The 12,781-nt window shown below is 36.3% G+C and overlaps 1 protein-coding gene across 1 annotated transcript in view; it reads right to left on the bottom strand.

Moving 5' to 3' along the window:
• The window catches only part of GPM6A (glycoprotein M6A), a 114,465-nt gene extending 108,696 nt beyond the window's left edge, over positions 1-5,769 (bottom strand). Inside the window, exon 1 of the mRNA XM_050337645.1 lies at positions 5,161-5,769. Coding sequence (XP_050193602.1) covers positions 5,161-5,197 — 37 coding nt within the window. The 5' untranslated portion in view covers positions 5,198-5,769. The remainder of the gene's footprint in view (positions 1-5,160) is intronic.
• Between the last annotated feature and the right edge of the window lie 7,012 nt (positions 5,770-12,781).

Raw genomic sequence — 12,781 nt, 5'->3', positions numbered from 1 at the left:
TAAAGGAGAATAACTCTTACAGTATTTAAACAATTAAGTTTAAATTCATATTGAATGTTATTGTATTTTTCTTTAATAAACCATACTACTAAGGAGTATTAAGCAGGAAATACAGTGAGATACTTTGCCAGATGCTAAAATTTGCTTCCATATTTAAAATTGATTAATAAGGAAAATTATTTACTCTGTTAGGGACTTTGTAATTGTTAAGGGAATATTTTATCTGATGCTCTCATAACACACACACTTTTAAGAACAGGCAACAATAAACATGATGGAAGTTAAGACCATTCTACTCTGAAGCAACTTGCAAAAATCCAATCTGACCACAAGCTTGGGAACTAAGCCTACAGTTGAAAATATATTCCCAAAGTAAATAGAGATTGACTCCTATGTTTTCTTTAAGAATCAAGCATTACAAATCCATGTTTTGTATGAAGAATATCAGCCAGCAAATGTCTGCTACTTCCCACTTAAAAGGCCAAATTTAAAAACCATTTCCAAATTGCTCATGAAACTGAGTGCACTTCAGAGGTTCTATAAGACTAGACATAATACTAGCAATATGAAAGGACCTTACAGAAGGTAATATAAAAAGGATCTAACTGAAGATACAAGCATGGCCTACAACTTAGTGTGACATTTACATTAAAGAATGAAAAATAAATTCTCTGCTTTATTTACAAATATAGTCACCAAAGAAAATCAAAGTGCAAAATATTGATATTTTCTCATTTTTATTTTAACCAACTTTGTGACAACATTCAAAAGAGAAACTGGACAACTCTTCTCTCTTAGAAGTAAATAAAAATATTTAGAAGACTAACTTACAGAGGATGCCAGCAGTGTTTTGACTTTCTGGCTGTTGGTTTATTTCTTAATATGAAACAAAACACATCATTTTCATCTAGTCTACAGAATCCTACTAGTCAGAGTCTGCCATTTTCCAAAAAGTAAGACAAAACAATTCAACCTCTCATGGCTAAAGAAGCAGGGGCTGTGTGTACATAATACTGATAGCATCCTATGATTTTCTTAAAATCCTTATGATTTTCTTCCAAAACTCTGCTTAAAGCTCTTCTTTAATGGCATGCTGTGGCACAAATGAAAAATCTCTGATAACAGGCTACAGATCCACTTATATCAGTAATGCAGACTAAATATTAAGTCATTATTTATTTTCTGGCATTCAACCATTTCTTGTCACAGATAATGCCACATAGTTTTTTGCTATCAGTGGAAGCTTATCTATGTTTGTTAGGTATACTACAGCCAAGAGAGCTAAAGTAAAATTAGTTTCTCCCTCATGTTTGCTGCTGTCCAAACACAGATGCTCCATCCATTCCCAAGAGTTTGTTTTATAAAGGAATTCAAACTACAAAATTAAGTTATGGATGAATTATTAAAAAGGTAAATTTATTTTCAGTTTAGTGCAAGTGGTATGATTTACTATGCTGCAGAATGTTTCTTTTTTCTGAAACAGATTAAGAGGTGAAAGTAATCCTTAACTTCTCTCTACCAAGTCCCTTACTATTCAAAAAATACAATGCCTTCCCTCTGAAAATTTCTCTGTGGGGATGAATGGATGAATAACTGGGGCTGGGGACATCATCTCAATCTTAGTGCTTTCACAGAGGGAAGACCTTAAATGCAGGAACTGGACCTGTACCTTTTTCCACATAGCAAAGCTAACAGTGACATCATTGTCTTTGAAACACTGGCAGCTGAGACCTAACACTGCCACACGTAAATTTATGCATGAGGTTTTCAAATTTAGCATGGATCCCTGAAGACATCGGGGAAAGCTGTGCTTCTAAATGGAACTTACATTTTTTTAAAAATAAACCAGTCAAATTCTTTGCAGGGCTTTTGTTATCATGAGTTTTCCAAACAGCAAATTTGCAATCAAAAGTCTTAGTATGTTACAGGTCTAGGCATGTAGCATAATGTCAGTGTTCCACAAAATTTGGAACATGTTGACATTTGTGAGATGTTATGAGTTTGTACTTCATTAGAATATATTTTAGTGTTCATATAGCTTACATTTCAGCCAGATTGCCTACACACTTTCAGTTCTTGGACAGTTACAAACAGCTGCGTAGCAAATACCTTTGAAACATTCTCCCCAACCTGTACTAGCTTCCTAGCAAAGGAAATGTGGTATCAAGGGAAAAAAAAAGTGGAGGGGGGAGGGGGAGCACAACAAGTCTTCTAACTCTTTAAAACAGAAAATGTATAAATATAAAGTCTTCTTGTTTTCAGTGTTTACAGCTTTACACATGAAAACTGCTGGAAAACAGCATTATCTCAGTTTACCATATTGAGGGTACTAATATGAAAACACACTTTCTGAGGACAGTAGAAAGAAAATGAGGAGAGGGGAAGATATCCATTACTTTGAACCATAAACTCATTATTTTCAGAGAAAAAAAAAAAGGAATATATTTCCCTGCTGACAATTTTCCAAGATACAGACATAAAGAAATGATAATTCTTAAACATTAGAATGTTGAGAGACTGTGGCAGAAGGTCATTATTTGGAACCACTATGGTAAGAATTGTGTTTGCACTTAACAACATCTTATTGCATAAAATTCTCAAAAATAATAACACTTCCAAATCTGCTAGAGCTCTCTTGATCGTATTTATGAAATGCATCACCATGAAATTATTCATTTCCATCATGGCTGCTAGCAAGACGTAATGCTGTTCAGTGGGAGGTTCAAAGCATCTGCTGTGAAAAGCGCAAGAGTTGATAAGCAGTGACAATTTATACTCCCATTGATTTTGTAGAAAGCACAGGAGAAAAAGAAAGAAAGATTTCTACTCAAGATGGCAGGATGATGAAAATTAGAATATATGAATTACAATTACAGTTGCTGAAACACTACAGTCAGAAAAAATAGTCCAGATGACCTGGAATCAATTAAGTTCATCGTAGATGGATCATGCTAAATAAAAGCAGAACAAAATAGGAACTATTAAAGAGAAGTATTGAGTCCTACTAGTGCTGGTCAATATTTTTCAAGTGCAAAGAGCAAAACTTAAAGAGATCCATGATTTCATAATCATCTCTATACATCCCTATCATCCCAACATCTGCATTCAAGCACCCCTAAAAATTCAAAACTGAAAATATTTTTAATTTCCCTCCTGAACTGCAAATTTTCTTCAAACTCTAACTACATTTTAAAAGGTGTCATAATCCAAAGAGGAACACGACATCTTGATATGACAGGTTCACAGGTATGGTCACAGAAACTAAGCAGCATCCCCTTCCACACCAATAAGGAAAAATACATATGATTTGTGAGCTCTTAACATTCTCCTGCCACTGTCTGTGTTGACAGCTGCATACTGCTAAAGGGAAAAAAGGCTGAACACATGGCATTGCAAATGGGGGGTGGGGGGTAAGTAGTGTTAGCTGTTGTAATCACACTATTAATCACACCATTTTGAGTGGCTACTGGTCATTCAAATGCTTATCATATGAACAATGAGGACTCAATTTATCAAAAACAACATGTTCTTTTAATATACAAAAATGATTCCTTTTTTCTCTTTTTTTCCTCTCTCTAATGAGAATTTAAGGATTCTGAATTTCACACTGTTTCTTCAAGCAATACCATTTGGTAACAATGACGTATTTTGATTCATTGGTCAAGTAGTTCAGTTCTCTTGTTTTAAGAAGGAGAACCCATTTCAGACTTTTCTTAAAAAAACATGTCTTCAATTTCTAAGTGTAAACCACCCTAAATAATTTGAATCATTGTAAAAGTATTGATTTTACCTTCAGGAAAAAAAAAACACATCAAAACAAAACAGAAAAACTGAACTGTCTTGTACTTTCCTATTCTTTCTGTCATTTGCAAGTAATAAAATTCAACTGAAAAAACTGCTGTAATCACCAAAGAGATATTAATCTATTCATCTATAAACATACGTATATATACGCAGAGGGGGCACATATATCCTCCTTTAATGTTCTTTTCACTATCTACTGTGCATCTAGATCAAGTCAAGACCATAAACAATTCAAAGCTTCATTCTGTCTAAATGGGTCACTTATAATGAGAAAGCATGACATTTACATGTAGGAAGCAGATTGATCAGGGAGCAGAAAAACAGAATATGTCATCAGTGCAGAAAAATATGCCTTTACAGGCAATTTATATTAAATTATTTGATGAGTTCCTATGTCCTCCTCAAAAGTGGAAGTGAACTCAAAATAAATGTAAAAGTATAAAAATTTAACATGGCAAATATTCACTAGGATTACCCTCTGTGCTTGCACTAAAGTAAAACGAAAAAACCTTGGTTCCTTTCACTGCTGTCATGTCGCTTGCACAGAATAACACTTAAGTGAAAAGACTGAAAACATTGTATGTATCAAAGATCCACACCTTAAAAATTAGTCCACAATCACTTTAAATTGCATCTTTAAGTGCTAACACATCCCATAACATTCAGTTATTTTCAACTTGACCAGAAGCTGTGGAACAGAAATGCTCTGAACATGCTGTGTACATCTTGTTACAGCAATTTCAGCTGCAAACTGCAAAATTCATTTCTGCAAAATGCAAATCTGTGCAATGCAAATATTAGAACCATAGCAAGGCTGCTTAAACACATTGCAAAACCAAAGTAGAAAAAAGGCAGAGAGAAATTTCAATACTGCCTAAATATGTACAAAATATACCCCATGTCTTTGTTCAGCCCAGATTCTCATTCAAGGTGTAAATACCGGTTACATTGTTAGATATCCAACTGCAAATGGCTCCGAATATTGTGTGAGTAGCTCTCTCATAGTTCACACTAGACTCCCTTGACCTAGCTAGACAAGCGTGAAAACATGAAATAAATGAAGGTTAACAAAGACTGGTCTGGGAAGCAGGCTGCATTAAATGCTCGCAACGCTATTAGTATACATGCAAAATTTGCTATTTAGATTCTTTTAATACTAGATATCAGATGACAGTCCCTATATTAAAGCTAGGTGCTATTGCAGAGAGACAAATTAAGCAAATGATATGAAAAAATATATCTTTCTCCATCTGTCACATACGGATATTCCCTAACCTTGCAGCATGCTGCTAAAGCAAATAAGGAACTGCCAAATAATTATCTCCATGCAAAGAAAAAGCAAATTTAACACAATACCTTTCTGTGTTTGTCCCTCTTCCATATTCTCTTCCATGGCTACCTTTCTTCGCTAGAAACAGCTACACAGAATTATCAAAAGCTTCAGTCAGATGTAGGAAAAAGTGTGGATTTTTTTTTCCCTGGGAAGCTCCAACAGCAGAGGCTTAGGCAAGTCCTCAGAGCTTAGCTAAGGCTCCCTCGCTCTCCTTGTTTGCTTGGAGACAGGCTGTCAAGTGTAATTTCATTCAAATTACTCTTCCGTGAAGATTATCAATTTTTCTTCTCAAAGCTGCCCATTGTGTACCACTGTAAGCAGGTATTCAAATGAACAGCCTGTGAATTTTGGGGGGAAATTTGGTCTGAACCCTTATGGCAATGACACTGATTCATAAGCCTCACTTTGCATATAAAATGGAGTAAAGAAATTGAGGTTTGTATTGAAATCTGTATTTTAAATTGAAAACCGGCTGTACTGAAAACAGATGGAGGGGTGTCCTTCTAACGGGAAGCAGACCACCAACCCATAATTCCCCCTATTTGCTACTGAAGTGGGAAAGCCCAAATGCCTGTGGGTTCTTTATGCTGTATTACTTGTCTTTCTCCCTCTCTCCCTCTCTCCCTCTCTCTCTCTCTCTCTCTCTCAATCTCCCCCCACCCCCGCCTCTCCCCTCCTCCTGTATCAGCACATTTAAGAATAATATGACTCTTCATTTCCCCTCTTCTCATGTATCTGTATCATCTAGAACTAGCAACAAATATACACTGTTACCCTCACAGTATTCTAAAAAACACATTTATAACAATACCATTTTGTATCTGTGTATGTGTCTACACACACATACAAGCACAATTTAACATACGACATTAATGACTGCAAATTATATGCACCCTACACATTATCTATCAATGTCACAGTAAACAGGAATTTAGAGGCAGTTCAGCAGTTTAAAACAGTACTTGTATCAATTCTTTTTCTGATTCCTAATATCTCAGATTAGCTGTACTCTTCAAATCTCTACTAAAATAACTGGATCTTGTTAAAATGGTGAAGCACTACACGTGCATATGTACGGGAGGAAGGATGCACAAACACATATACTGTTAGGAATTTGCTCAGGAAAAGCATAGGTTAAATACACTGTGAGGGCACCTACTAATTTGGGGAGCTCTGCAGTCTGATTTGGAATGCAAATTGGACGCTGCAGTCTAGCAATAAATTAGCATTTTTGTACCTTAGTCTACAGAGTAATATATCATCATTTAAGGACTTTCATTCTTTCACCAAAAGTGCAATTAGAACACATGTCCATTTTCTTTACCATTTTCACTTCTCGTGTTTCTGGGGGAAGTCACTAAAATTTAAACAAAAATAAAAACTACTATGACTGAAAATTCATATTTACATATAAATGATAAATAGTTCATCCATTTATTTTATGCTATGTAAATACATTGACTTGGTGCTGTCTTCTGAATCACCCAAAAAAAAAAGAAAAAAATATTGGCTGGTTGGGTGATTGCTCTTTTTGTCAGCTTTGGTGGGGTTTTTTTGTGGAGAAGGGCTTTTGTTGTTTTGTTTTGTTTTGTTTAAATACTATTTGCATATAAATCTGTTTACAAAGAGTTCACATAATAATTTTTATATACAAAATAAATGTATACATATATATAAAAATTAAATTACTGAATTAATATTCCCAATCCAACATATTTCCTACTCTTTTTGTTTTGTTTTGTTTTTAATTCAACTTTCCGGGGCTCCATTTTCTGGAACAATTGAAGAAAAATAATCAGTTTTTTAGTTCTCAAATCTAATTGATCATTTAAAAATCAACACATTAAGAAGGTCTATATGCAAGGAAGTACTGCAACACTGTAGTGTCAAAGTGTCTTCCATCTTTCTAGGAATTATTCTTTTAGTCAATCTTTTTAAGAAAGGCATATTTCCTTTACAACAGGAGATCCCCTATGTAAGTCTCTCCTGCTATTCTTTCTTTTCAAAATATTTTCTTACATAAGTATTAATGTATCTTCATATTTCAAAAAGAATCTGGCAAATATTTTACCTAGGGTGGCAAATTGCTCCTAGGGTACAAAGCTGTGTTTCTTGATAGCACCAAATATTTGAGACACCCAACATAATCAACATTGATGCTTGCAACAATGGAATCTATAGGTTGCTAACGAAACCAAATTACCTTGTTCCTTGAAACAATCATATAACTTTTGTTTCAAACATAAAAAGAATCTAAAAAAGAAAAAAGGCTGGAAAGAGATAATTTGGAGAGGTTACAACCAAGATGGTATGATCAGGAGTGACACAAAAAAGTTGAATAAGGAACAACTTGTTCAATAAAGGGAGAAGACTGTAGTAGTCTCAGAAGAAAACTAAGGTATATTACACAATGTGCAGTTAAGTTGTGGAAACTTGTTGCAGCAGGGTGTTGTAGATAGGCAAAAATTCCCAAAAGAACAGGGAAAATCTGAATCACAAAGATTCATGGATATGAAGTTGCACATCTGGATCAGGAGATCCCTCAGTTGCAACTTATTGGAGAGTAGAATAATATTTTGTGAAAAAGTTTTAGCCATTTCTTATGCTACTTCCAAAGCAGCGTGCTTTTGTGCACAAACATATGAGCTGAATGAATCCTTGATCTAGTCCCCACCATGGTCATTTCCACCTCAGATTCACACACACCTTAATTTTAATGATAGGATTTTTAACTTCCTAAAATGCCTACACTCAAATGTCTGAGGTTAAGATGAAATCACTGTAATTGATGAAGCAAAGCATAAGCATTGCCAAATAATGGCTTAAGTTTCCCCTCCACATCTTCAATAATCCATTTTTCTTTGTAAATATTATTGTCATGAAGGCACTAACAGCTCCTCCTGTTAAACAGCAACTCCTCCAAACCATGGAAGTGTCAAAGTTCCTTCTTAAGGGAACTCTACTTAGTTTCAGGTGCTATTAACTGGTCATCCACAGAGCTTGTGTGAGTGTGAGCAACACAGAGAATGTGAAAGAGATTTCATATTAGTTCCCTTCATATTTGACTACGTTTTATTAACAAGTTCAGGTTGAAACAGAAATCTGCCTCCTAGATGTTTCTTTCAAAACTGTTCCAAGGACCTTTCAAGATGAAATTATGAATAGATGTTAATCCTAAACCCAAAGAATAGAAAAGCTCTGCAAGTGTTAAGCAGAGTAACAAACAAACCAGAAAATGCCAACTTTATGTGACTTTCTAAGCAGCAACCATAGAGGCCTGCTTTCTTCAGCATATTAGGAAACATATTTACCACCAATGATACATGAACTACTTTAAGGCTGTATCTAGAAACTATGCAAGCTTCTAGCCTTCTCTTCCCGGGCACACTTCTAGCACAGAAGGAAGCTATCTTGGTAGGAATTACATACAACTGCCTAAAATTCCTTTTTAATGTGAGATAGGATTATTGGTGCGAGTGATCATTGGAAACCATGCCAATTGTAAATGACAAAGCAAGACAGAACATCCAACTGTATAATGAGACTAAATAAACAGTTAATCAAGAGAATAATTGGAAGCTGATGACATTAACAGATCCCCTGGTGTCCATTATGATATTATGAAATGTGGCTGAGCACTTACAACTTCATGAATAAAGACACATGACTTTTACTCTGAGTTTTGTGTGGCCTTCAAATTAGTTTACCGTTCCACCCTTCAATCCTATTGATATTCATAATGTTATGGTGCAATGATGTCTTGATCATGAAAACATAATGATCTTGATTATGAAAACACAATTTAAAAGCAAATTATGTTGCTTAATACTACTACCTCAATAACAGAGAAAGGAAAATCAAAAGCTGGGTCAGATTACTTCAACTGTCTACCACTGGAGGAAGAAGTTGTTGTGGATGTGGTAATGAAGTAATACCTGTTCTTTGTGCTCCAAGGGAATTCAGTTTGGACTAATGCCAGTCAGGTCCCATGGACAGACTGCCATTTAGGGGTTGGAGAGGTGTGAAGTGCACTCCTAGAAAGCATGTTCTGGTAGTATTATATGACAAATATAATGAATGTTTAAGAACATTTAAGAAAACTTCTAAGAAAATATAAGAAAAATTTATGTTCTTAGAGCATATCTGTGATAGAAATATAACTATAAAATAATGGTATGGCATATTTCACCTTTGGAATATCCCAACAGAGGGAGGTTGGAGGAAACACTTAGAAGCTTTAAGATTTCAAAATTATGTTTAATTGACTGCTCTGGGATGTGTATTTCCTACTTACAGCTTCATGAGATACAAAAAATAAACAAACAACACATGGTCCAGAGTTTAACTCATAGATAGACATTTACACAAGTGTCCATGGGGAATCTGGAGAGGCTCTGACTGACTGGTAGCTGGCAAACATTGCTACCATTTTCAAGAAGGGCAAGAAGAAGAACCTTGGAAACTACAGGCCTGTCAGTCTCACTGCAGTGCCTGGTAAAGTTATGGAGGAGATTATTCTGAGAGGTATTGAAAAACACCTGAAAGACAACACAGTCACTGGTCCCAGCCAGCATAGCTTCATGAGAGGAAAGTCCTGCTTATCCAACCTGATTTCCTTTTATGACAAGGTAACCCACCTAGATGACCAAGGGAAGCCAGCTGATGTAATCTTTTTGAGTTTCAGTAAAGCTTTTGATACTGTCTCTCACAAGATCCTTCTGGACAAACAGCTGCATAATCACATCATGTGGTGGGTGAGCAACTGGCTCACAGTCTGAGCACAGACGGTAACTGTGAATGGGGGAACATCAGACTGGTGACCTGTCACTAGTGGGGTTCCACAGGGCTCCATCTTGGGCCCTGTGCTCTTCAACATCTTCATAAACGACATGGATGCAGGGAAGAGATATTGAGCAGGTTTGCAGATGACACAAAACTGGGAGGAGTTGCTGACTCCCGTGAAGGCAGGGAGGCCCTAAAGATAGACCTCAAAAAATTAGTGGACTGGGCAATCACCAACCATATGAAGTTCAACAGGGGAAAGGGTTGGATTCTGGACCTGGGATGGGGCAACCCCAGATGTTCATACAGGCTGGAGAATGATATGCTGAAAAGCAGTGCCTTGGAAAGAGATCTGGAAGTCCTGGTTGATAAGTTGGATATGGGTCAGCAGTGCCCTGGCAGCCAGGAGGCCCAAACATGTCCTGGGGGCATCAGGCAAAGTATCACCAGCCGGTCGAGGGAGAGGATTGTCCCGCTCTGCTCTGCACTGGGGTGGCCTCACCTTGAATATTGTGTGCAGTTTTGGGCACTGCAATATAAAAGATATTAAGCTGTTAGAGAGCATCTAAGGAGGGCAATGAAGATGGTGAAGGACCTTGAGGGGAAGCCGTATGAGGAGTGGCTGAGGTCACTTGGTCTGTTCAGCCTGGAGAAGAGGAGACTGAGGGAAGACCTCATAACGATCTACAGTTTCCTCATGAGGGGAAGCAGAGGAGCAAGGAACTGATCTCTTCTCTGTGGTGATCAGTGACAGGACCCAAGGGAATGGTTTGAAGTTGTGTCAGGGGAGGTTTAGGTTAAATATTAGAAAAAGGTTCTTCACCCAGAGGGTGGCTGGGCACTGGAAAACGCTCCCCAGCAATGTGATCATGTTGGCGGAGGGGCTCTGAGACATAAGAATACAACCTATGAGATCTTCAGTATGTCCGATTTATTAGGATAGCTCAGAGTTTTTATAGTATCTGAAAACAAGGTCTCGTGACAAGAAGCACATAATTGGTTACAGGTCACTGTCCAGATGTAAACATGCATTACAAATACATTTATAATTGGTTATTAACAGGTAACAAGGCAATTATTTACTTTATCAAACTCCACCTTCTTCTTGGCACCGATTTCCTTTTGTTCTAGCAAAGAGACTCAGAGCCATCTTGGCACTTATAACTTACAGTACTTATAAAACTATATAAAAGCTTATAAAAGTCTACAAAAGTACAACATACAACATAAATTGCTCACACATTCAACATGTTCCTCCCACATGGTCACAGCATCAAACCTGAGTTCAAGAAGCGTTTCGATGATACACTGGGGCACATGATGTGACTCTTGGTGAGGGTCCTGGGCAGGGCTAAGGGTTGGATTTGATGATCTTTATGGGTCCCTTCCAACTTGGTATGTTCTGTGATACTGCAATTATCAGAATTAGAGGGGAAATGGAATGCTAAAACAGGAAGGAAGAAAGTAGAAGGTAAAATATAACATTGGCAAAATAGTGTTACTTATCCCATTGATGGGATTTGTATATTTCTACTAATTCCCAAGAGTTATTTTTCTGAGGAAATTACATTCTTCTAGAGGAACAAAGTACTGGTTTTAAATAGGCAGCTATAAAGAGATAGCAGGATGGTCACATAAGAAATTTCAGAATAGGCTTTCACTTAATACAACTAAGTATCTTACTACTATTTATGCTCCCATCTGGGTGTTACCTTTGACAGAAATCAAACGGATATCCTTTTCTTGATGGCCTTAATTTATTCTCATTTTTTTCTGCATCCTTCTATAACCTACACTTCTAGCAAAAGGAATTTTATTCAAGAGGAGAGTGTTAAGATGACCTCCTTGCATATAGCCTCATTATGTTCTATACTATTAACCACTAACATCATTACCATGTTCAGAATATTAATCTCTTTGTGAAATTGTCATCTGGTTAAAAAGATTCCTTCACTGAGAAAATCTCTCACCACTGCACATGATATTGAGACTTACAACAGATAAGAACCTGTTCATATCAGGATTCAAATATATATTTCATATATGCTACATTGATCAAGAGGAGAAAGATAATAAAAAATTATTAACAGTATCTCTGATTCAGAATACCATTCTTAATATACTTCCAGACTATTATCTGTAGCTATTATAAGTACTATCTATAACTTAAAACCCTCAGTCTGACTGGATAGGTTTAATGATTCTTATCAGTACAGTTTTACTTTTGAAAATAAGTAAAATTTTCCATATTAAAATTGGTTAACACTGCCAGTATAATTCCTCTAAAAATCTGAAGAACTCAATCATTTTGATAACTAATAATAAGAAAATTATGTATTTTATTAACAGGCCAAGCATGAATTAATATCTTTGTGAATGAAAGTATTTGGCCACATTCCCAAAGGATACTGTTGCTCATCCAGTAAGCTGTAACTCTGAAAAGATGCTCCTGGTTGAGTAAATAATGAAGAACAATCAGTTGAACATGAGCAGTCAGACAGTATAATTCAGGGAAATGCTCAATAACACATAAGGGTTTCTAAATTGTATGGCTAGATTCTCCACACGGATATTCTAGGTCTCAACAACAGGCCTATGAGAATATTTAAAGCCCAATAACAGATATCTGCTGACATCCCCTTTCCAAACTGGAGGCCATGCCATAAGCACAGCACTGTGATCATGCAACAGAACCTTTTTCACCCCATATAGTGTAGGCAGTGGGTATAATGAAAAATAACCATACAGATGTGTATTGGATTAAGTGGTTGAAAAAAGAACATTTCACAGCTTAGCATACTCAACACACAGAGTTCTATTTGACTCTTTCATCAGAGGACTTGGACTACACTATCTTCTGAG

Source organism: Myiozetetes cayanensis, unplaced genomic scaffold (assembly GCF_022539395.1).
Source record: "Myiozetetes cayanensis isolate MyiCay16 unplaced genomic scaffold, myiCay2020 scf7, whole genome shotgun sequence".
NCBI classification, from domain to species: Eukaryota; Metazoa; Chordata; class Aves; order Passeriformes; family Tyrannidae; genus Myiozetetes; species Myiozetetes cayanensis.
The sequence above is the reverse complement of the archived record's forward strand: the minus strand, read 5'-3'. Positions and strand labels throughout refer to the sequence as shown.